Source organism: Elephas maximus, chromosome 3 (genome assembly GCF_024166365.1).
Source record: "Elephas maximus indicus isolate mEleMax1 chromosome 3, mEleMax1 primary haplotype, whole genome shotgun sequence".
Lineage (NCBI taxonomy): Eukaryota > Metazoa > Chordata > Mammalia > Proboscidea > Elephantidae > Elephas > Elephas maximus.
Window position 1 is genome coordinate 85,633,742 of NC_064821.1, and position 23,248 is coordinate 85,656,989.

At 49.3% G+C, this 23,248-nt stretch overlaps 1 protein-coding gene across 5 annotated transcripts in view; it reads left to right on the forward strand.

Moving 5' to 3' along the window:
* The window catches only part of SZT2 (SZT2 subunit of KICSTOR complex), a 77,769-nt gene that overhangs the window by 24,896 nt on the left and 29,625 nt on the right, over positions 1-23,248 (forward strand). For 4 of the 5 annotated variants that reach the window (XM_049879027.1, XM_049879028.1, XM_049879029.1 and 1 more), the window contains exons 5-40: positions 360-491; positions 1,255-1,396; positions 1,792-1,898; positions 6,225-6,435; positions 6,644-6,814; positions 7,254-7,488; positions 7,694-7,823; positions 11,943-12,085; positions 12,351-12,503; positions 12,644-12,758; positions 12,965-13,182; positions 13,281-13,496; positions 13,894-13,972; positions 14,205-14,299; positions 14,576-14,744; positions 14,952-15,066; positions 15,171-15,284; positions 15,499-15,669; positions 15,821-15,915; positions 16,121-16,244; positions 16,352-16,516; positions 16,610-16,814; positions 17,107-17,222; positions 17,358-17,604; positions 18,533-18,674; positions 18,823-18,915; positions 19,074-19,152; positions 19,255-19,548; positions 19,716-19,857; positions 20,047-20,154; positions 20,242-20,305; positions 20,523-20,708; positions 21,068-21,235; positions 21,326-21,413; positions 21,504-21,575; positions 21,763-21,964. In XM_049879027.1, coding sequence (XP_049734984.1) covers positions 360-491; positions 1,255-1,396; positions 1,792-1,898; positions 6,225-6,435; positions 6,644-6,814; positions 7,254-7,488; positions 7,694-7,823; positions 11,943-12,085; positions 12,351-12,503; positions 12,644-12,758; positions 12,965-13,182; positions 13,281-13,496; positions 13,894-13,972; positions 14,205-14,299; positions 14,576-14,744; positions 14,952-15,066; positions 15,171-15,284; positions 15,499-15,669; positions 15,821-15,915; positions 16,121-16,244; positions 16,352-16,516; positions 16,610-16,814; positions 17,107-17,222; positions 17,358-17,604; positions 18,533-18,674; positions 18,823-18,915; positions 19,074-19,152; positions 19,255-19,548; positions 19,716-19,857; positions 20,047-20,154; positions 20,242-20,305; positions 20,523-20,708; positions 21,068-21,235; positions 21,326-21,413; positions 21,504-21,575; positions 21,763-21,964 — 5,306 coding nt within the window. The other variant, XM_049879032.1, reaches the window with a different exon arrangement.

A 23,248-nucleotide genomic window follows, 5' to 3' on the forward strand; every position in this document is an offset into this window, starting at 1 on the left:
GACTAAAGCGTGAATCATAATAAAAGATGGAAGAACCTGGAAGATGTGATGGTGCCCCCATGCGGAGGATTGGGGAAGCCCAGTGTGGAGGACTATAAGCAGAGGAAGGTTGTGACCTAGATTAAGGTGACTAATGACTGGGGGCCCTGAGCAGGGATGCAGTGTACCTGGCTGAGCCTTGATGGAGTATATGTCTGATAAGGAGAGAACTGGCTATGAAGGTACCAGACCTTAGATCCTGGTTGGCTGAGAAGTCAGGATCACCTAGGTAGAGCTATGGAGAAGAGATAGAGACCAGAGGAGTAATGTCCAGTTCTTCCCTGACCTTCACATCTCAATCTTTTCCTCATGCTTCCTAGGTGCTGGTACAGGGCTGTCTTTTGGACCCTTCCCAGTGGGAGGTGTTCCTGCAGCAGGTATATGAGCAGCTCTGCCTCTTTGAGGATAAGGTGGCCACTATGCTGCAGCAGCAGTATGATCCCCAGAGCCAGGTATGTGGGAGAGAAAACGGGCAGAGACCACATAGAAACAGGAACAGCTAAGGACAGAGGGCAGAGAGGAGGAACGAGCCAAGTGCGATGGAAAGGAGGGGAGAAAAGGGCTAAAAGCCAAGGGTAGCAGTGCTAGAGAGTACACACAGCAGGTTCCTTTTGGGTAAGGACTCCGATACATGCACATAAACAGAAATTCTTGCTGGGAGAAAATGTGAAAGCCATTTTGCTTGTGTTTTTCAGTCCTGGATCATCTCTCCCAATGGCTCTGCAAAGACGGTCATGAGTTGCTTTGATTTCTAGTTAGTATTTTGTTCAGTCAGGGTTAAAGCTGCCTGGGTTCATTGGAAAGCCATTGTCATTCCTTTTGGATACCCCAGAAGTAGCTGAGCAAATGGCAGTTCTGTGTGTATGATGAATAGTAATGTAATGGATAAATAAACTTTTCATAGTGGTAATGAGAAAATATGAAAATAGGCTCTTATTGGGAAAAGGTGGAGAATCCCCACTTTAGTACAATCTGATGCTTCATCTGTTGGTGGATTAAGTTCCCATCTGAAGTTCAGTATCTGAGCATGCACTGGGGGAGGAAGTGGAGTCGGGACTCAGCTGCATGGTAGGGAGATGGGAAGATTCTCCTTGGGATCCTTACAGGATTAGGCTTGTCTGGCCTGGGTAGTGCTGTGCTGTAAATTCTGGTTTTGCTGTGGATGGGGCAGCAATGCCATCTGTCCTACTCTGTCTTTTCTGTAACATGGGCCAGGCAGAGGATCAGTCTCCAGACTCAGCAGAGCCCGTGGGCCGGAAGGTGGGAATCTCCATGGTGACAGCAGATGTTGGGCTGGTCAGTATGATTCGTCAGGGCATCTTGGCACTGCAGTTGCTGCCCTCCAACTCTAGTGCAGGTCAGTGGAGGGTGAGGTCTCTAGGAGCATTGGTGGGATTGGGGAAATGGGAGGATTTAAGAAGGGCAGAGTGTCAACAAAGATAGAAGGTTCCAGGGGATCAGTGAGCCCCAGAAAGGAGGCTCTGTTTTCTTATTTGTAAAATATAAGTCTGTATTAGTGCAAATCTCAAGTACCCGCATCTCTGACAACCACCAGGACCTTCCTGGGGGTGGCGGGAGGTTATGATCTGACATGCAAGAGGAGGAAGCAGGAGCAAAGGAAAGATATCTGAGGTTTATAAAAAACATTGATGGAGGACATTGAGGCCTTCAGGGCCCTTTCCATTGGGTACCTCCCTGTGACTTTGAGCTGTTCAGTGTCTCTGGTGCTGAGTCTGGTGTTTCCTGCTCTAGGTATCATTGTGATCACAGATGGGGTGACCAGCGTCCCTGATGTTGCTGTCTGTGAGACACTGCTGAACCAGCTTCGCAGTGGCACTGTGGCTTGTTCCTTTGTACAGGTAAGGACTTTCTAGGAAGAAGGAGAGAGGAGTATGGTATTTCACAAAGTTGGATATGGCTGGTTCCTTTTTTTACAGGTGATGACTTCCCAGGTAAGACCAGTAACATACTTACGTAGAAGAAAAGTGTCATGTCTCAAACGGGGTAGGTGGCAGTAGTGATGGGAGAGGATTCAGCATCTTGTCCTCTTGCCTTAGGATTTGGGAGATAGCATATTATACTAAAAAAGGACATAGAATTTGAAATCTGACACTTCCAGTCCTACCTCCCTCATTAGATAAGTCATGGTTGTTTTGGTTGCAAGGGTCAGAAAACCTAGCTCATACTAGCTTAAGCAAAGGGGGGAAAAGGTGTGTTCAAGGAACTGCAGCTAACTTGGATGAATGGACCGCAGGGCAGGACTGTAGAGCTATGGGAAACGCGGCTGAAGGGGTAGGCAGACACCAGAGCATGAAAAACTGGTTCTGCTGTGCTAAGGAATTTGAGCCTAAATCTCTGTGAGTGATGCAGATATATAGAAAAAGAGTCACCAATTGAGTTTACATTTTATAAAGGTCATGCTTGCTGCTGGGCAGAGGGCAGGAGGGGAGGCTATTAATTGCAGTAGTACAGGTGAGAGAGTATCAGGGCTAAAATGAAGGGGATTAAATATTCATATTGACTCTACCTGTTCATTTTCTGAATCCCATCATCTCTCTAATTAAATTATTGAAATAAATAATTAAGAGAGAAGGTGATAGGATTGAGGAAATAAAGAGGTAGCATCAACATGAACTGGTGCAAATGGTTAAGCGTTTGACTACTAACTGAAAGATTGCTGATTTGAACCAAATTGGTGGTGCCTCAGAAGACAGGCCTGGTTATCTGCTTCCACGAGGTCACAGCCTTGAAAATCCTATGGAGCACTTCTTCTCCGCACACATGGGGTTGACGTGAGTCGGAATCAACTGAACAGCAACTAAACTAACAACATCAACGAGATATTGGGGTGAGGGAGAAAGAAGAGTTAAGGATGTCTCCAGGTTTCTGACTTCAGTGATGACCGGGTAGCAGGCAGATCAAACAGGAAGAGAAGCAGTTGGGGCGGAGTGGGGAGAAGACAGTGATGAATTCAGGTCTGTGAATTTTGTTTGAGACACCTGTGGGTCAACATAGTATAGCGGTTAAGAACATCACCTTTGGAATTAGACATCGTTAGTATGGATCCTGGCTCCACTTATTAGTTGTGTGACATTGGGCAAATCACTTCAACCCCAGGCTGGATTCATTTATAAATGGAGATTATAATAGTACCTACCTCATCGGTTTAAAGTACCAAGTGTAGCACATAACTACTTAATAAATGACTGCAGTTAGTAGCATTTAGCAGTTGGATATACAGATCGGATTACTCAGGAGAGAACACTAGATGAGAGAGAGATTTAGGAGAAGACGGTCCCAGAAGAGCCTCAGGAAACATTATTGTTTAAAGGTCTTCCCTAGGAAGAGGCCCCAGCAAAGAATGACAGCAATCACACAAGAACCAGTTTAAAATGCAGCAGAAAGTCAAGTAAACAGAGGAGTGAAAAGTACCCTTTGGATTTGGTGATAAGGAGGTCTCGAGGGGATCTTTTTCAGAGCCATTTCAGTAAAGAGGTGGTAAGGGAAATGACTACAGTGGATAGAAGAGAAAAAAGGAGAGATAAGCGTTGACATGAGAAATTTGACTGTTAAGATCAAGTGGGGAGTAACAGAGAGAATGGTAGCCAAAGGGAAATCCAGGGTGGGGGAAGAGGTGTTTTATTTTGTTTTGTTTTTAAGCTAAAGACTAAGCATATTTCTAAGGAGCCATGGTGAAGCAGAGTTTGAAATTAAAGGAAAGAAAAAGGATGCCTGATGGGGTGACATTCCTAAATTGACAGAGGATATTAGCTCAAGAAAAGAGATTGAGGGACTGTCTTGGAGCAGGAGAGTATCCATTTCTTTCTCTGAGACCAGAAGGATAGAAGTGACCAAACCCATTGCTGTAGAGCTGATTCCAACTCATAGCGACCCTATAGGACAGAGTAGAACTGCCCCAGAGGGTTTCCAAGGCTGTAATCTTTACAGAAGTAGACTAGCACATCTTTCTCACTCGAATAGAAGTGAAGATGTAGGTAAATTCTGCCAAGGCCCTCTGGTTTCTCTCTGAAGTAGCAGGTGAAGATGAGTCCTGTGCAGGAGGGAGGCCAGAGTCAGGAAATTGGAGCAGTGCTGAGGAGAGCCCTGAAAGACAGCTGGGTTGGGTGTCGTCATATCATTTTGTTTTGTTTTGCTTTTTATTGTGGTAAAATATATATACCCAAAAAAGTTTGCCATTTTAACCATTTTTAAGTGTACAATCTAGTGGCGTTATTTACATTTACCATGTTGTGCTACCATCACCACCATCCACTTCCGAAAGTTTTTCGTCACCCCAGCCAGAAACTCAGTACCCCTTCAGCAATAACTCCCCTTTCTCCCTCCCCCCAGCCCGAGTAATCACTGGTAAACTTTTGTCACAATGCAATTGCCTATTTTAAATATTTCACATAAGTGGGATCATGCAACATATCCTTTCGTGCCGGACTTACTTCACTCAGCATGTTTTCAAGGTTCATCCATGTCATAGCATGTATCAGTACTTCATTTCTCTTTATGGCTGAATAATGTTACATTGTATGTATGCGACACGTACTTTATCCATTCATTTGTTGGAAAGCAACGCCTGGGTCGTTTCCACCTTTGGGCTGTAGAGTCTCATATGTTTTGATGTGGTGCCAACCTGCACAGCTGTTCAGTTTTCTCCATTTTGGCTCCACCAGCCAGGGGTCCTAGTAATCTAGTGTTGCTGTAACAGAAATACCACAAGTGGGTGGCTTTAACAAACATTTTTTTTTCTCATAGTTTAGGAGGTTAGAAGTCTGAATTCATGGTGCCAGCTCTACAAGAAGGCTTTCCCTTTTGGCTCTGGGGGAAGGTCCTTGTCTCTCTTCAGTTCCTGTTCCTCAGTTCCTTGCTAATTTTCACGTGGCTTGGCATCTATCTTCCCCCATCTCTGCTTGCTTCTCTGTGCCTAAACTGCTCATTTTGTATCTCAAAGGTGATTAGCTTACCACATACCCTATACTGATACAACCTCATCAACATAAAAAAATCCTATTCCTAAATGGAATTACATCCACAAGTATAGGGATTAGAATTTACAACACGTATTTTTTGGGAACACAGTTCAATCCATAACAACATATATAGGCATTGTGATCCTAGTTCGGATTTTGAGGTGGAAGCAAAAAAAAGTTAGGAGGACAGGGTGTCGGGAATAATGTTTATTGAGTTACTTGAACCTCAAGCTTAGGCTAGGTTGAGAAAGGAGTTTTGTCAGAAGAATGAGGATAGATTTTAGAGAAAACAGAGAGGTCCAAGAACTGGCAATCACGGTGAGGTCAAAAAGCAGCATAGGAGGTGAAAGGAAGCTAAAGGGATAAACTCTGTGTAATCTGTAGGATGTGGCTATTTGAGATTGCAGAGATTACATAAGTAGTTCAGGGATAACCAGTGAGCAGGTGAGTTGGATAAAGTTACTGGAGACGAGGGTTAAGGACCTGCGGTCAGGGAGTTGGATAAATTATCTGTAACAGGAGTTGGCAAACTTTTTCTATAAAGGGACAGATAGTAAATATTTTAAGCTTTGTAGCCATACAACTACTCAACCCTCCTGTTGTTGCGGGAATGCAGCCATAGACATCAATGGTGTGGCTGTGTTCCGAGAAAACTTTATTTATGAAAATAGGTGATGGGCTAAATTTGAGCTATAGGCTGTATATGAGTTGCTGAATCCTGACCTAGAGTCTTCGTACTCAAAGTGTGGTTCACAGGACCAGCAGCATTGGCATCACCAGAGAGCTTCATAGTAAATGGAATCCCATGCCCTACCCCAGACCTACTGGTTTTTAGCAAAATCCCGAAATGTTTTATATGGACACTAAAGCTTGTGAGGAACTTTGTTAAAGAGACACTAAAGCCTCTCAGGGTGATGACAGGAAGCCAGTGAATAGTTGCCAAAATCTGTAGTGAATGGGGAGGATTGATACTTGGTATTGAGGAAGAAGGGCAGAGAATGGTATGGCCAAATGGAATGGGCTTCAGACAGAAGGGCTCAAGGAAGGAAAGTTGCAGAGCAGTGGTCTGTAGCTAGAACACTGGCCCGCTTCCCTCCCTGTGGTCCAGGGGATGGGAGCAGCCACACAGCCCAGTCTCTCTCCTATCTGCTTCCTTCTCCTATACCTCTCTTAGAGCTACGTCTCCCAATTGCTCACTTTTTTCAGGTAGGAGGAGTTTACTCTTATGACTGCAGTTTTGGCCATGTGCCCAATGTGGAATTAATGAAGTTCATCGCAATGGCAACATTTGGCTCCTACCTGTCCACCTGTCCCGAGCCCGAGCCAGGCAACCTGGGTCCAACCGTCTACCACCGGGCATTCCTCCTCTACTCCTTCCTCCGCAGTGGGGAAGCACTGAACCCTGAATATTACTGTGGTGAGAGGCAGGATGGGTTGGATGTGGGATGGAAGGGAGATTGTGCAGGAATTGGCTAGGAATTTGGGTCCCTGGAGGACTGAAGGTATAACTGGGACTGATCACTTTGTCACTGTTCTTTCCCATGATTTCAGTATATTCCCCTCCTATATATCTATCAGCTGACAAATAACTACTTTCTCTTTTCCCATCCTCACTTGTCTTCTAGGCTCTCAGCACCGCCTGTTTAATGAGCACCTGGTCTCCGCAAGCAGCAACCCTGCCTTGGCCCTGCGCCGGAAGAAGCACACTGAGAAGGAGGTGCCAGCCGACTTGGTCAGCACTGTGTCCGTGCGGCTTCGAGAGGGCTACAGTGTTCGAGAGGTCACGCTGGCCAAAGGTAAGGGTCTCTAGGCCCTGCTGTGTATCTCAGAAGTCACTAAGAATTAGTGTGCGGGAGAACCTGCTGAACAAAGCAAAGGCACAAATGGACCACGTGGGAAAGAATGTCTGTGAAAGGCCCTGCTTACCATATGAGATAAGTCAGTTTTTTAGTTGCCTCCCCCCCACCTCCGCCCCCCAGCATTTGGCCTCCCAGTTCCATCTCCTCCTTGCCCAAGGTGAATCAGCTGTGGGTAGTATGGTGTTCTGTTTTCAGATAACTCCTTCACACTTTTGTTCGTGTCAGTTAGCAGGCCCTGGTCCTGTAATATATGGAACCATGCTTGGAACCTTTGGCCAAGTTAGAGTGCCATGGGGTAGGTGGAGGTTTCAGATAGGACCCAGGCGTGGAGTCCTGTGCCTTCTTCCCCTAAGCACCCCTCTTGGTTCCCCTCAAGGAGGCTCCCAGCTAGAGGTAAAGCTGGTGCTGCTGTGGAAACACAACATGCGCATTGAGTATGTGGCTATGGCACCCTGGCCTCTGGAGCCCGAGGGCCCTCGAGGAACACGGGTGGAAGTGACAATGGAAGGTGGCTATGACATTCTGCATGATGTGTCCTGTGCTCTAAGGCAACCCATTCGCTCGTTGTATCGCACCCACGTTATCCGGCGCTTCTGGAACACACTGCAGAGGTGAGTGAGGTCACCACTCATTGAGTAATGCCCCCTTGGTTGTTTGGAGGAACAGATTTGTGAAGGTGGGTGCTGAGAAGAGTCACTCAGAGCACCAGGCTGTATCCAGGGGCCCATGATTCTCTGAGGCCCAAGCAGACTGAGGCTCCCCTTCTGTGAACCTGCCAAAGTCCATTGTGACTCAGGGTTGATCTTTGTTCTACAGCATTAACCAGACAGACCAGATGCTAGCCCACCTTCAGTCCTTCTCCTCTGTCCCAGAACATTTCACGCTTCCTGACAGCACCAAAAGTGGAGTGCCACTCTTCTACATCCCTCCTGGCTCCACTACCCCGGTGAGTGGCTCTGATGCTCTTTGTCCCCATTTCTTCCTACACGGACCTGGATTGGCACAGCATCTGGATTCTAGAACCACCTTCTATTTCCTTCCCTCCAGAGTCTGAGGCACCCAAACCAGAATCCTAAGTGTTAGCCTTGAGACCATCTCTCCTCCCTGCTCCTAGGCCCCCAGGGGAGAAGGAGCTGTAGAGAGAGGCTATCCTCAGCAGACCACAGGTATCAGAGGTAAAAACTTAAAGAATACCTGGGTGATGGTATCCCAGCAGACCGTGAATCCTCTTACCCCGTGTTCACTTGACACACTCTGGCCTCCCCCACCACCACCTTCACCATTTGCCAGCCACCAGCCATGTAGACTGTGTACTCCCTGAAGACCATAGCTTCTCTTCGTCCTGTGTTTTCCTTACACTCAGTCTACGGCTGTCAGCCTAGCACTGACATAAGGTGGCTTATGCTAGTATGCTGTTCCTTTGTTTCTTCTCACTTTGAGTCGCGCCACATCAGCAAATGAAGGTCCCGAAAGCTTGACTCCGTCCGCATCATTAAGGTCAACTCTCCTTTGAGGAGGCAGCTCTTCCCCAGTCATCTTTTGAGTACCTTCCAACCTGGGGAGCCCATCTTCTGGCTCTATATCAGACAGTGTTCCGCTGCTATTCATAAGGTTTTCACTGGCTAATTCTTTTCAGAAATAGACTGCCAGGTCCTTCTTCCTAGTCTGTCTTGGTCTGAAAGCTCAGCTGAAACCTTTCTGCCATGGGGGACCCTGCTGGTATCCGAATACTGGTGGCCCAGCTTCCAGCATCGCAGCAACACGCAAGCCCCCACAGTACGACAAACTGACAGACACATGGAGGAAACATCCATTAATAATAGGAACGTGGAACGTATGAAGTATGAGTCTAGGAAAACTAGAAATTGACAAAAATGAAATGGAATGCGTAAACATTGATATCCTAGGCATTAGTGAGCTGAAACGGACTGGAATTCGCTGTTTTGAATTGGGCGATCATATTTTCTACTATGCCAGGAATGACAACTTGAAGAGGAATGGCGTTGCATTCATCGTCAAAAAGAACATTTCAAGATCTATCCTGAAGTACAACGCTGTCAGTGATAGGATAATATCCATACACCTACAAGGAAGACCAGTTAATACAACTGTTATTCAAACTTATACACCAACCACTAAGGCCAAAGATGAAGAAATTGAAGATTTTTACCAGCTTTTGCAGTCTGAAATGATGAAACATGCATTCAGGATGCATTGATTATTACTCATGGTTGGAACGTGAAAGTTGGAAACAAAGAAGGATCAGTAGTTGGAAAATATGGCCTTGGTGATAGAAATGATGCCTTGCATGATAGAATTTTGCAAGACCAATAACTTCTTCACTGCAAATACCTTTTTTCACCAACACAAACAGCAACTGTACACATGTACCTCACCAGAGGGAATGCATAGGAATCAAGTCGACTACATCTGTGGAAAGAGATGTTGGAAAAGCTCAATATCATCCATCAGAACAAGGCCGGGGGCTGACTGAAGAACAGACCAGACCATCAGTTGCTCATATGCAAGTTCAAATTGAAACTGAAGAAAATTAGAACAAGTCCACAAGAGCCAAGAATAGATAATGACTGAAAGCCAGATGAGATGTGGAATGACATCAAGGACATCATACATGAAGAAAGCAAGTGTTCATTAAAGAGACAGGAAAGAAAGAAAAGACCAAAATGGATGTCAGAAGAGACTCTGAGACTTGCTCTTGGATATTGAGCAGCTAAAGCAAAAGGAAGAAATGATGAAGTAAAAAAACTGAACAGAAGATTTCAAAGTGTGGCTTGAGAAGATAAAGTAATATAATGACACGCGCAAAGAGCTAGAGATAGAAAACAAAAGGGAAGAACACACTTGGTATTTCTCAAGCTGGCTGAAAGAACTGAAGAAAAAATTCAAGCCTCGAGTTGCAGTAGTGAAGGATTCTATGGGGAAAAAATTAAACAATGCAGGAAGCATCAAAAGAAGATGGAAGGAATACACAGTCATTGTATCAAAAAGAATTGGTCGACATTCAACCATTTCAAGAGGTAGCACGTGATCAGGAACCCATGGTACTGAAAGAAATCCAGGCTGCACTGAAGGCAGTGGCGAAAAACAAGGCTCTAGGAATTGATGGAATATCAATTGAGATGTTTCAACAAACAGATGCAACACTGGAAGTACTCACTCATGTGTGCCAAGAAATTTGGAAGACGGCTGCCTGGCCAACCGACTAGAAGAGAGCCATATTTGTGCCTATTACCAAGAAAGGTGATCCAACTGAATGTGGAAATTATTGAACAATATCATTAATATCACACGCAAGTAAAATTTTGCTGAAGATCATTCAAAAGCAGCTGCAGCAGTACATCAACAGGAAACTGCCAGAAATTCAGGCCAGATTCAGAAGGGGATGTGGAACCAGGGATATCACTGCTGATGTCAGATGGATCCTGGCTGAAAGCAGAGAATACCAGAAAGGCGTTTACCTGTGTTTTATTGACTGTGCAAAGATACTCAGCTGTGTGGATCACAACAAATTATGGATAACATTGCGAAGAGTGGGAATTCTGGAACACTTAATTGTGCTTATGACGAACCTGTGTGTAGATCAAGAGGCAGTTGTTTGGACAGAACAAGGATATACTGTGTGGTTTAACAAGGAAAGGTGTGCATCAGAGTTGTATCCTTTCACCATATCCATTCAGTCTGTATGCTGAGCAAATAATCCGAGAAACTGGACTATATGAAGAAGAACAGGGGCGTCAGGATTGGAGGAAGACTCATTAACAACCTGCATTATGCAGATGACAGAAACTTGCTTGCTGAAAAGTGAAGAGGACTTGAAGCACTTACTGATGAAGATCAAAGAGCGTAGCCTTCAGTGTGGATTACACCTCAACATAAAGAAAACAAAAATCCTCACAACTAGACCAATAAGCAACATCACAATAAACAGGGAAAAGACTGAAGTTGTTAAGGATTTCATTTTTCTTGGATAAACAGGGAAAAGACTGAAGTAGTTAAGGATTTCATTTTTCTTGGATCCACAATCAATACCCATGGAAGCAGCAGTCAAGAAATCAAGACACATTTCATTGGGCACACCTGCTGCAAAAGACCTCTTTAAAGTATTGAAAAGCAAAGATGTCACCTTGTAGACTAATGTGCACCTGACCCATGCCATGGTATTTTCATTTGCATCAGATGCATGCGAAAGCTAGACAGTGAATAAGGAAGACCGAAGAAGAATCGATGCCTTTGAATTGTGATATTGGAGAAGAATATTGAATATACCATGGACTTCTAAAAGGACAAACAAATCTGTCTGGGAAGAAGTACAACCAGAATGCTCCTTAGAAGCAAGGATGGTGAGATTGCATCTTACATACTTTGAACATGTTGTCAGGAAGGATCAGTTCCTGGAGAAGGGCATCATGGTAAAGTAGAGGGTCAGCGAAAAAGAGGAAGACCCTCAACAAGATGGATTGACATAATGACTGCAAAAATGGGCTCAAGCATAACAATGATTGTGAGCATGGCTCAGAACCGGGCTGTATTTCGTTCTGTGGTATATAGGGTCGCTATGAGTCAGAACGGACTTGACAGCACCTGACAACACCACAAAAACATGCTAGTGTGTGGTGGCATGAGGTTCTGCTATCACTGAGCAGGTTTTCCTCCAAAGTCAACGATACAGGAGCCCTGGAGGCACAGTGGTTAAGAGCTACTGCTGTGAACCAAAAGGTCAGCAGTTCGAATTCACCAGCTGCTCCTTGGAAACCCTGTGGGGCAGTTCTGCTCTGTCCTATAAGGTCGCTATGAGTAGAAATCGACTCAACGGCAGTGGTTTTTTTGTACAGTCTGTCCCTGCACTCAGTCATCCTAACCTAGCCTTCATACCAGAGGCAGCTTTTTGCCTCTGTCCCAGGCTGGGCTGTAGGTTCCTTCAGCCCTAAAGCACGGCCTTCTGTGACCCCCTAATCTGAGTCTGCGTGAGGTTCTGTGTGCTTTTTGGAGGTTGTGCCCTGGTATTCCATGAATGCTGCTATAAGGCTCTTGTTCCTGTTCTCAGGTGCTCTCCCTTCAGCACAGTGGTTCCGACTCATCCCATGCCCAGTTTGCTGCCTACTGGAAGCCAGTGCTGTCCATGGATGCTAATTCATGGCAGCGCTGGCTGCACATGCATCGCCTGGTGCTCATCCTGGAGCACGATACGTGAGTATCCTCCTCCGGCCATAGTTGGGATAGAGGAGCAGGAGTGAGGGCACAAGGACTGATGAGAAGGGAAGCAGGAAAAAACATAACAGCAGATAAGCCCTTGCTAATCTTGGCCAAGGGAAAACTATGGTCCTTTCCTAGTCTTCCTGCTTATCAGCCCCCATAGCCTCAGGCAGGGCCTGGAAGAGGCAGCTAGCAGTGTATTTGCTGCCAAGATTGGGGCTGGAAATGTCTGACCTCAACCTGTACCCCGTCTTCCCAGACCAATCCCCAAGCACTTGCACACCCCGGGCAGCAATGGACGCTACAGCACTATCCAGTGCAGGATTTCCCACTCCTCACTGACCTCCCTGCTTCGGGACTGGAGCAGCTTTGTGCTAGTGGAGGGCTATTCTTATGTCAAGCTGCTTTCCAGGTGGGCAAAGTGATGACCCCTCACTCTTCCCCCACTACCTCATCTTGTTCCTCTTCCTCTAACCCCACACCACCCCTACTTCCTCCTAAACCCATGAACTCTTAAGCTAGGGATGCTTACTGACTCCTGTTTCTCCCCAGTGCCCCAGACCAGCCCCCTTCCTCCTTCTACATGGTCCGCATCATTTCCAAGGCGCCATGCATGGTTCTTCGCTTGGGTTTTCCAATTGGCACAGCAGCACAGGCCCGACACAAGGTGAGCTGGACCTCAACTGACTTCTAGACCAAGGAGTGTAGACTAGCCTCCTCTCCACAAACCCTGCAGGGTCAAGTCTAGTAGAAAGAGAAGCCCCCAGACCAAATAAAACTTGGAGGAGAGAAGTCTCACCTTGTCTGTGGGCCCCTTCTCCCAGACCATGTAGGAGATAGGAGTAGGAGAATCTGATCCCATCTTCCTCACAGATCGTGTCAGACTTGAGGGAAGAGATCCTGCAATTACGTTTCCCCCACCGAGTACAAAGCAAGGAGCCAACACCCAAGGTGAAACGAAAAGGGCTCGGGGGCATTGGTGGGGGCAACTCTCCCTCTAAGTCACCCCCCATGCTGGGACCGCAGCAGGCCCTATCTGACCGGCCCTGCCTTGTGGTCCTGCATAAGCCACTGGACAAGCTACTAATCAGGTTGGTAGAGAGGGTGGGATGGGGCCCGGGAGGGTAGAGGGGTATGGCTTAGCTGGATATGACTACAAATCAACTCGCGAGTTGCCCACGTTTCCCAGGTATGAGAAGCTACCCCTGGACTACCGGGCACCTTTCTTGCTGACACTGGAGCCACCAGGACCACTGCCCTTGGTGTCGGGCCGCTCAGCCTCTTCCAGCCTAGCATCACTGTCCCGCTACCTCTATCATCAGCGCTGGGTCTGGAGTGTCCCGTCAGGGCTGGCCCCTGCACTGCCCCTCAGCGCCATCGCCCAGCTACTTTCCATCCTCACTGAGTACGTCACCTGAGCCTGCCAGGCAACTTGGGATAGGGAGAGAGGGTGTAGACTCTGGGTTTGGGCATTGGCAGAAAGCCTAACCAAGACTCTTCCTTCCCCTCTCTGAGCCTCCTTCTCTTTGCTGCTGCTGTTGTGCAAAGTACCCAACACAGAGCAGTGCGTGCTACTGCCTGCCCCTCTGCTCACCACCTAGTTTATTTGTTTGGGCCTCTGGTACTCATTGAACCTGTTACATTTTGAGGAGCCAATGGTCTGAGGAGGGCCACCAGAAGACTAGGCTGGTTGCTGGGAGGTGGGTATGTAAGCAGGGGATGAAGGCGAGGCTGTACTCTGAGTGGGTCTCTCCTTCCCCCCATCCCATCCCAACTCTGCCCCTGCCTTTATGGCGCTTCAGAGTTCGTCTGTCTGAAGGGTTCCACTTCGCCTGCAGTGGGGAAGGAATCATCAACATGGTCCTGGAGCTTCCAATTCAGGTATATGCCCTTCCTTCTGACACCTCCCCACTAAGGTCTGTGATAATCCCAGGGACACTCACCTCTGAACTGAGTTGGAACTGCGGGATAATCTGTGTCACAGGGCCTGTGTGGCCAGAGGCCAGCCACAGGACAATGTGGCAAGGGGATTAAAGTCTTACGGGCTAGGGCAAGGTCTGGCCAGATCTCTGCATTGGCTGGAGTTTGCCCAAGATCTCCATCTTACCCACAGAATGAGCCACCTGGGCAGGCTGCAGCTGAAGAGAAACACACATGTGTTGTTCAATACATCCTTTTCCCCCCACACTCTACCTCCACCAAAGACAGGTTAGACCTGACCCCTTCCTAAGACTTGCCTTTCCAGATTCCCCTTCCTCCCCACTGTCCCTCTTACCCTAAATTCCATCTCCCATATCCTGAGATTATCTTGATCCCAGAGTTGGGAGTAGTGGCAGTTTTTAGATGCTTCATCAGGCAGATTATGGCACCATGTGGCTCTCCTCTCTGCTTGCCCCCTTCCCATCCTTCATGGGGCACTCCCTGGCCGTGAGGTTCTGGACTGAACTCTGTTCTTCTCTGGGCTCAGACGCTTTCCTCCTTTAGTTTCTCAACAGACGATGACAACGATGTGGAGGTGGAGGCTCTGGAGGGAGACTCAGAGCTCAATCTGGTCACAGAAGTCTGGGTGGAGCCACAGTGTGGGCGTGTGGGACCTGGCCCGGAAAGCTGGAAGCACCTCCAGGACTTGACATACCGTGAGATCCCCCAGGCTGTGAGTGATTACAGAATACTACCCTTACCCTTTACCAGGTTTGGGTGCCTTCTCCCGTGGAGTACCACACGCAGCCTGTGGGTATCCTTGTCCCTCTGAATCTCTATTCTGAATGTCTGTGACTGCCTGGGCTTCCTTGAAGCTGGGGGCTGGGGCACTCTGGGCTAGGTGGGGCTGACCTCCTGACCTCCGATGTTCACCCCTTAGCTCCACCCACGGGATGCTGCCTGTATAGGCTCCATGCTGAGCTTTGAGTACCTGATACAGCTGTGCCAGAGCAAGGAATGGAGTCCTCTGCCCCAAGAGCCAAGGGTCTCTGATGGTCAGTGGGGAAGGTGGCCCACTGGGTGGAGCAGGGAAGTGGCTAGGTACAGGCAGTTTAGCCAGGTCTCGCTATATGTCTTTGCTTCTTTCCCTCCCTCCTAGAATTGGACCAGGGAGGAGACACCTGCGTTTATGAGATCCCCTTCCATTTTGACCTGATGGGATTGTTGCCACAGTGCCAGCAACTCCAGATGTTCTTCCTTCTGCTTTCACGAGGTAGACAAACTTTGTACCCACTAACCTCACACTGAATGGGCCAGCAAGCCTGGGACAGTTAGAATAGAAAGCAGATGAGTCAGCAAATGAACAAGTGAGCAGTGGGACAGGAGGAAGCTGTGAGGCCGAAGGAGAGGCTTTGCTGGTCAGGGCTGAGCTGGGGGCAGCGGGCAGCAGGAGGCTCTTGGTGCTGAGCAGAGTGTGTGTCGGGCAGAGCCAGAGGGCGTCCCTCTCGCCGAGGGGCCCTGTCCCGCCAACGACATGGTGCTGTGCCTGCTGCACAGCTGCCTGGGGCAGGAGCTGAGTGATCGGGAGATACCACTGACCACTGCTGACCAGGCTGCCTTCTTAAGTGAGGTGCTGCGGCGGACCTGCCATGGTTCAGGTGAGCTTGAACACCCCACCTCTTTTCTAATGTTAGGCTCTGGCCCAGCCCTTTTCCCCCGCCCCACGGTAGTTTCTGCCTTTGGGTTTTGCCCTGCCTCTCTTCTGGCCCTGCCCTCGGCTACCATTTCTATCTCCATTGTACATTGTAGGTCCAGAGGAACTACCGATGGAGGGCCATGGGGTCCTGAAGGATCAAGCAGTCAGTAGCACCCCGGCCACTGGAGACTTAACTCTTATCAACATGGTCAGCACTGGCTCTTCTCCTGGAGCCCTTTTCATACCGACCTTCTTCCAATCACCCTGTATTCATGCCCCAACTTTCCATCACCCTTGATTCTAAATGTCTCTTGTCATTTCCCTTTGTCCTGGATCTTTCAAGGTGTAACTAAGGTTGTGGGGGTTGGATGTTCCCTTATCGATGGCTCTGATTTTCTGTTTCTCTCTTACAGAGTGTAGGTCCTCCTGAAACTCTCAAGCCTCTCATCCCTACCCAGCCCGTTCAGTGGCGCTGCTATGCAAGACTTGTGACCCCCCAGCATGTATTTCTGAGTTTTCTCCCAGCTGCCTTCTCAGGTATCAATCACCGTCCTTTCTTACTAACCGCCTCAGTTACAAGCCCTTAAAAGTTCCTCACTGGCCCTCCAGACCGCTCTGATTTATGTCTCTCTTTTCTTCTTCAGATGTCCGGCGTCTGGCTGCCTATGGCTTAGAGGGACCATCTCTAGAAGAGACAAAGCCTAAGTTTGGGGATTGGAGTGGGGCCCCCAGCCTCAAAGATCTGGAAGGAACTGGGGTGAAGACTATGAAGCCCCAGGTTCCCATCCTCAGTGTAACCCCAGCCGGTGGTAAGGCTGCTGACTCTTTGAAGTCAGTGCAGCAGGAGTGGGAGTGGGGAGTAAATGGAGGGTTTGAGACCATATGACACCTCTTGCCCACAGACAATGCCCAGAATCAAGACGAGCTGAGTCCACCCCTCTGTCGGGACTTACAGGCTTATACTGGGCGTCAGGCTCCCCAAACCGAGGGTGCAGATGGACCCCGGACCCGATGTCCTGTCTACATCTATAGCTGTTCGCTGGAGGCACTGAGGGAGCAAATGGTTGGCATGCAGCCCCCTCAGGTACCTCGAGACCTCATCTTCCGGTGAGTGTCCTCAATATTGACCTATGTTGACCCTTAACCATAGCTCCCAGCCAAGGCTCAGTTATACGCTCGTGGGCATGAGCGACAGGTTGACTGTCAGCAGCGGGAACTCAGCTTCTTAGCCATGTCTTGCCAACACTGCTGACCATGTGTAGGCAAATCTGTTGAACTTGTTGGCCCATGAATGTATTTGGTAAGGGTTCATAGACGATTCAGCTGAGTGTGGGTGATGATGTGTCTGAGCTATCGGCTAAGGGAGTTGACCAGGCTCTGTTTTTCCTCTCATGTCTAGGACTCAATTCCTCGACCACTCTTCCCCATCCTCAGCCTGGATGGAGCCCAGGTACAAGGAGGCAGCCAACCATTGTGCCTTGCTGCAGGAGCATGCACAGCGATGCTACGTCCGTGGTGAGCAGGAAGACCACAAGAGGGAGCTGCAGGGAGGAGTGGGGCTTAGAGTAAAGGGATAGAGGGATTATAGATACGGAGACTAGAGAGGCTGTTCCAGAGCTTGATCCTGGTGGCCCCTTTCACCTCTGTCAGGGCTGTTCCGCAACTTACAACAAGCACAGAGTGTGACCTCCCAGGACTTACTGACAGCAGTGGATGCCTGTGAGGAGCTACTGCAAGAAGTAGACATCACCCACTTTCTGCTCACACTGTGTGGCCACACTTGTGGTTTGCCTCATGCACCGCCAAGCCCTGGTCCTCTCAGCCCTGGGCCCTTCAGCAGCAGCATCGAGGAGGGCCCCGAGCCTCGGGAGCGAGCTGTCCTAGCTTCTGAGTCCAGGTTAGGATTGTACTTGAATGATGTACTAAGGATCACACAGACAAAGCCCCTATAACCAGTCACCTTCCAATCCAGGGAAATAGCAGTACAAGGTAGTACCGAAGCACCAGAGAAGCAGTAATGCCTTGTCACTGACTTCCTGGCTCCCACCTGGGCTTTTTTGTCCCACTTGCATGGGTAACAGTCTGCCTCCCAGGTCTTCTGTCCTCTCCTGTCTCAGTGTGAAGTTGAGCTGGGTTGAGGTAAGGAGTTCCAGGTTGCCAACAGTGAAAGTAGATCCTTGTTCCAGGAACATTCATACAATAGCAGCAATCCCCCACCAATTTGTGAGTTTCATAGGGGCAAAGAACTATGTGTGCTTTGCTTACTACTGAGCCCCCAGCTCACCTTAGGAGTTCCACGCATCCCTGTTAAAGGGAGGAGTGGAGGGAGGAAGGGAGAAAGCAAGCAGGCAGACAGGTAACTTGTCTAACATCGGCAATGTATTAACATTGGGGAAACAGAGAAATGGGTATGCTGATGACTCCCAGATTGAAACTCCAGCCCAGATTCCTCTCCAGAGCTCTAGACACCTCCCATCTATGTGCCTCCAAAATGAACACGTGTTCTTCCCATCAAACCTTGCTTCCCTGCCTGTGTTCTTCATTCACGATAAACAATATCACCCTCCAACCAGCGGTCCAAGTCCAAAAATAGAAGTTATGCTGACTCGTTGCTCTGTTTCACAGAAATGTCTAGGCATTAAGAAATGTGGAGGTTAGAGCCGGATGTGTGGGTTGGTTCCCCCTGCCTCTGTTACCTCCTGTGGTGTGTGCCGAGCATCCTTCTTAGAGACACCAGCAAGTGTGGGCAGCTCCCCAGTTGGAAGTAGGCTCCTCTGGGACTTGGTGGTTCTTAAGTTCCAACACCCTCCCCTCTTGTCAATCAGCATAGAGACCGAAGACTTAAGCGAGCCTGAGTTCCAGAGCACTCGTGTCCCTGGCCATCTAGACCCTGGCCCGGAGATCTCTCTGACAGATGTCTGCCAGCTCAGAGGACAGGCACATGATGCCCTTCATAGCCTCATCCAGGTGGGATGCTAGGGAGAGAGCAGAGTCCTGCCTTATGCAAGGAGGCTCCTCTCTTCTGAGCTGGGGTGTGTAGGTGTGCTGTTCTGGGGCAGGGGTACTGTCCTGCCCTGAGCCTGGCTGACATAGCCTCCTTCTGACACCCACACAGGAGAAGTTCCTGGAGATTAGTCGTCTCCACTTCCAAACAGTGCCCTCCAATCCTCACTACTTCTTCTATTGCCCTCCATCCAGTAGGCGAGAGGTGCGTGTTTTCTTCCTTACCTCCCCCATACTCCCACTCTCTACCCCAGTGGCCCGACTCAGCCCATCCGAATCCGCTTAAATCCTGGTTCTGGTTCCTTGAGGCCTGGGAGTGGCTTGTCCTGCCTTGAGTTAAGCTGTCTCTATTTTTTTTGCCAGGATGAGGGCCCTCGGGACACAGTAGACAGAAAAGTCAGTGACCTGGAGTTTTCAGAGGCTGAGTTGATAGGCGAAGAAGGTGTGTGGGCATGGGGATAGAGGTGGGGTAGCCTGTTTCAATCCAGGGTTCAGGGGTTCTACTGCTGACCCCTCTCATTGACCACACGATGTACATCACTAGGAGACACATCTACCTGCTGTGTGGTCACTGAGAGTGACCCAGAGCTGGAGGTAGAGTACCGTGAGAGCCGAGAACCAGACCTGGGGCCTGCTGGGCTGGACTCCGCCTCGCTGTCTGACGCAGACACTGTCAACCCTGATGAAGACTCCTTCAGTATCCTAGGGGGTGACTCGCCCACTGGGCCAGAGAGCCTCATGCATGACCTGCCACCACTCTTCCTGCACCTCACGTGTTCCATGCGGCTGCGTGGGCAGCACAGCTCAGTACCTGTCTGCAGCCTGCCCACCTGCCTGAGTAAGGGGCTTGGGGGTGCCCAGGGGAGGGTCAGAGGTCTCAGCACAGCCTGCCTGCCTATCTGGTGGTAGGGGCGTACCTAGGGGTGTCACTCTTTAGAACTCAGAACTGGGAATCTGTGCTGGCCCCGGGGCTCCCAGCAACCCTCAGCTTTTCTCCTCTCCCAGGCCAAGTGCTGTCCAGCCTGGAGGGTGCCCCCATTAGAGGCCGAGTTCCCCTGAGAGACCTCAGTGTCACGCTGGATGTCTTTGTCCTGACCTTGCCCCTAGAAGTGGAACTTCCCCCAGCCTCGGACCCTCAGCACCACCGGTATGGCAGCAAGTTTGATTGTGGGGGGGCAGGGTTGGTGATCTGGGACCTTACTGGGTTGGGGGGACCATTAAAGAAATGTAGGGCATATGGGGACCAAGAAGACCGTGAGGATTCCAAGAAGGGAATGATGAGGCCCTGGGAGCATAGTAACAGCTGACTTTTGATTTTTGCCCCCACCCTGTTCAGGTCAACGTCTGAGAGCAGTGCTTCATTCCCACGATCCCCAGGGCAACCATCATCTTTAAGATCAGATGATGGCCTGGGGCCCCCACTGCCACCTCCAGGAGGAGAGAGGTACTTCCTTATATCCATCTCAGAGCTTCTTGCTTTCCCTTAGTTTCGTTTTCTGAAAACCAGTATCTAAACCTTTCTCCCGATAAGGCACCCAGGACTGTCCAACCTGGCCACACCCCACAGGCTGGCCATTGAGACCACCATGAGTGAGGTGAGACCCTCCCCACCCCCAACACTGTACCTGATACCCTTTCTATCATCTAAGTGATTCTGTGATTGAATTGAGGCCTCCCCTAGTCTGTAAGGCAAAGTATCTTCTAGTCTGATAGTGAGGTAAGCAATGAGGTAAGCAAGGGAGTGTCCTCCCTGAGGGTGCTCTCCTACATCCTCTGCCCTTTGCCGGTTCCTGGATTGCCCTCTGACTCTAGATCCGCTGGTTGCTGAAGGATGAGATGGTGGCAGCACTCCGCAGAGCAGGCATCCGCCAGAGTTCTACCCTGCACTGCGTAGCTGCCCACATCCATAGCTCTCCTGGACGGTCCACCTGCCTTCGCCAAACTTTGCCACTGAGTTTTGTATTTGGGCCAGAACGTTCCCTCACACAGTTCAAGGAGGTAAGCTGCCTTCAGAACACTCCATGAACACCTTGGTACCCATCCTTCCCTGAACTCCGGGCACATGTCTGGAAGACTCTGTGTTTGAGTCCATAGAATTAATCTTCCTGCTCACCTCCTCAGCCCCTATGCCTGGCAGCCCAGCTCAGTGGAATGAGACCCAGTTTCTAACCTTGTCGCTGGGCCTGTGTAAGCTTAGGCAGTTACTGAGCCTTTCCTGAAGCTCCTTACCTGAGCAGTGGGAATGGTAGCAGCATCTGCTTTACCAGATAGTTGTGAGGGTTTAATGACATGTGCGGGCACCGTGTGTGTGGAGGGCTGCCCCTGCTGAAACTGTGATCTTGACTTCTGCTCTCCAGGAGTTCCGCCGCCTCCACCTTCCTGGCCATGTTCTTCTTGAGGACCTTGACAGTGGCTTCTTCTTTGTGGCAGCTGGCCAACAGCCAGGTGGGTCGCCTGGGGAGCCCCCTCCAACAGCCTGGGCTTGGCACAGCCATGAAGACAGGGCTGAAGGCATCGAAGGGGAGGTGAGTCTTTCCTGGACTGACCTGGGAATGGAGGTAGGTGGTTGTGGGTATTTTGGGGCCTGTACCTCAGTTCTGGCTTCTGCTCCATAGGCCCTGACAGCCAGCCCCCAAGCCCCTGGCTCCCCAGAGGATTCTGAGGGCCCTCCCCTCATCAGCCTGTCCAGCCTGCCACAGGGAGGTAAGAGAGAACTTGAAGGGCAATGTCTAGGGGTCAGGACCAGCTTCCATGGATTGAGAGCAGCCCCAGGCATTTCCCTTCTCTCTCCAGGGAGCCAGCCTGGGCCCAGCCGGGGTCTAAGCCTCATGTCCAGTCAGGGCAGTGTGGACTCAGACCACCTAGGTAAGCTCGGGGAGGGGTGGGGGATCCAAGCCGGTGGGGAGGAGACTTCGGGCTGTGTAGGGAAAGGTCTGGGCAGGAGGTAAACTGACCAATCTGGAGGAGGGACCATCAAGCCTGATGCACTTGGAGGCTCATGTGGGCCAGACTCAGCTAGGGGCGGGGCTGAACTTCAGCACCTTTGGCGCAGGTTATGATGGTGGCAGCAGTGGCTCAGACAGTGAGGGTCCCTCTGAGACCCTCGGTGAGAAGGCGCCCTTTACATTGCGAACTCCACCTGGGCCAGCACCTCCACAGCCTTCGCTCTCAGGCCTCCCTGGACCCTGCCTGCCTGACTTTTGGCTCATCATCCGGGTACTGCAGGATCGTGTAGAAATATACGCACATGCACGGTAAGTAGAAGCCAGGCCTGGCATTAACTTCTTTTACCTGTTTCCACAACACCCATCTTCAGTGTTATTAAAAACTGAGAATTTGTATGGGGATCTGACTTATATTCTGAGGTTGGGAGCACCAGATCATTTCCCAATATTGTCGATGTTGTTATGTGCCATCGAGTCGGTTCCAACTCATAGCGACCCTACATGCAACAAAATGAAACACTGCCTGGTCCTGCACCATCCTCACAATCATTGTTATGCTTAAGCCCATTGTTGCAGCTACTGTGTCAGGCCATCTCATTGACTGATTTTCGCTGACCCTCTACACTGCCAAGCATGATGTCCTTCTCCAGGAATTGATCCCACCTGACAACATGCCCAAAGTATGTGAGACAAAGTCTCACCATCCTTGCTTCTAAGGAGCGTTCTCACTGCACTTCTTCCAAGAAAGATTTGTTCTTTTGGTAGTCCGTGGCATATTCAGTATCATTCTCTAACACCACATTTCAAAAGCATCAATTCTCCTCCAGTCTTCTTTATTCATGGTCCAGCCGTCACATGCATAGGAGGCAATTGAAAACACCATGGCGTGGGTCAGGCGCACCTTGGTCTTCAAGGTGACATCTTTGCTTTTCAACACTTTCAGGAGGTCTTCTGCAACCCATTTGTCCAATGCAATGTGTCTTTTGATTTCTTGACTGCTGCTTCCATGGGTGTTAATTGTGGATCCAAGTAAAAACGAAATCCTTGACAACTTCAGTCTTTTCTGCATTTATCATCATGTTGCTTACTGGTCCAGTTGTGAAGATTTTTGTTTTCTTTCTTTATTTTTATTGTGCTTTAAGTGAAAGTTTACAATTCAAGTCAGTTTCTCACACAAAAACTTAGACTCACACTGCTATGTGACCATAGTTGCTCTCCCTACAATGTGAAAGCACCCTGTATTTCTCATGTCCTTTCAATGAGCTCCTCTCCCCTCCGCCTTCTCATCTCGCCTCCAGACAGGAACCGCCCAGATAGTCTCATGTGTCTACTTGAGCTAAGAAGCATACTCCTCACGCGTATCATTTTATGTCTTATAGTCCAGTCTAATCTTTGACTAAAGACTTGGCTTCAGGAATGGTTTTGGTTTGGGGCTAACAGAGAGTCCTGGGGCCATGACTTCTGGGGTTCCTCCAGCCTCAGTCGGACCATTAAGTCTGATCTTTTCACTAGAATTTGAGGCCTGCATCCCACTTTTCTCCTGCTCCATCAGGGATTCTCTGTTGTGTTCCCTGTCCGGGCAGTCGTTGCTGG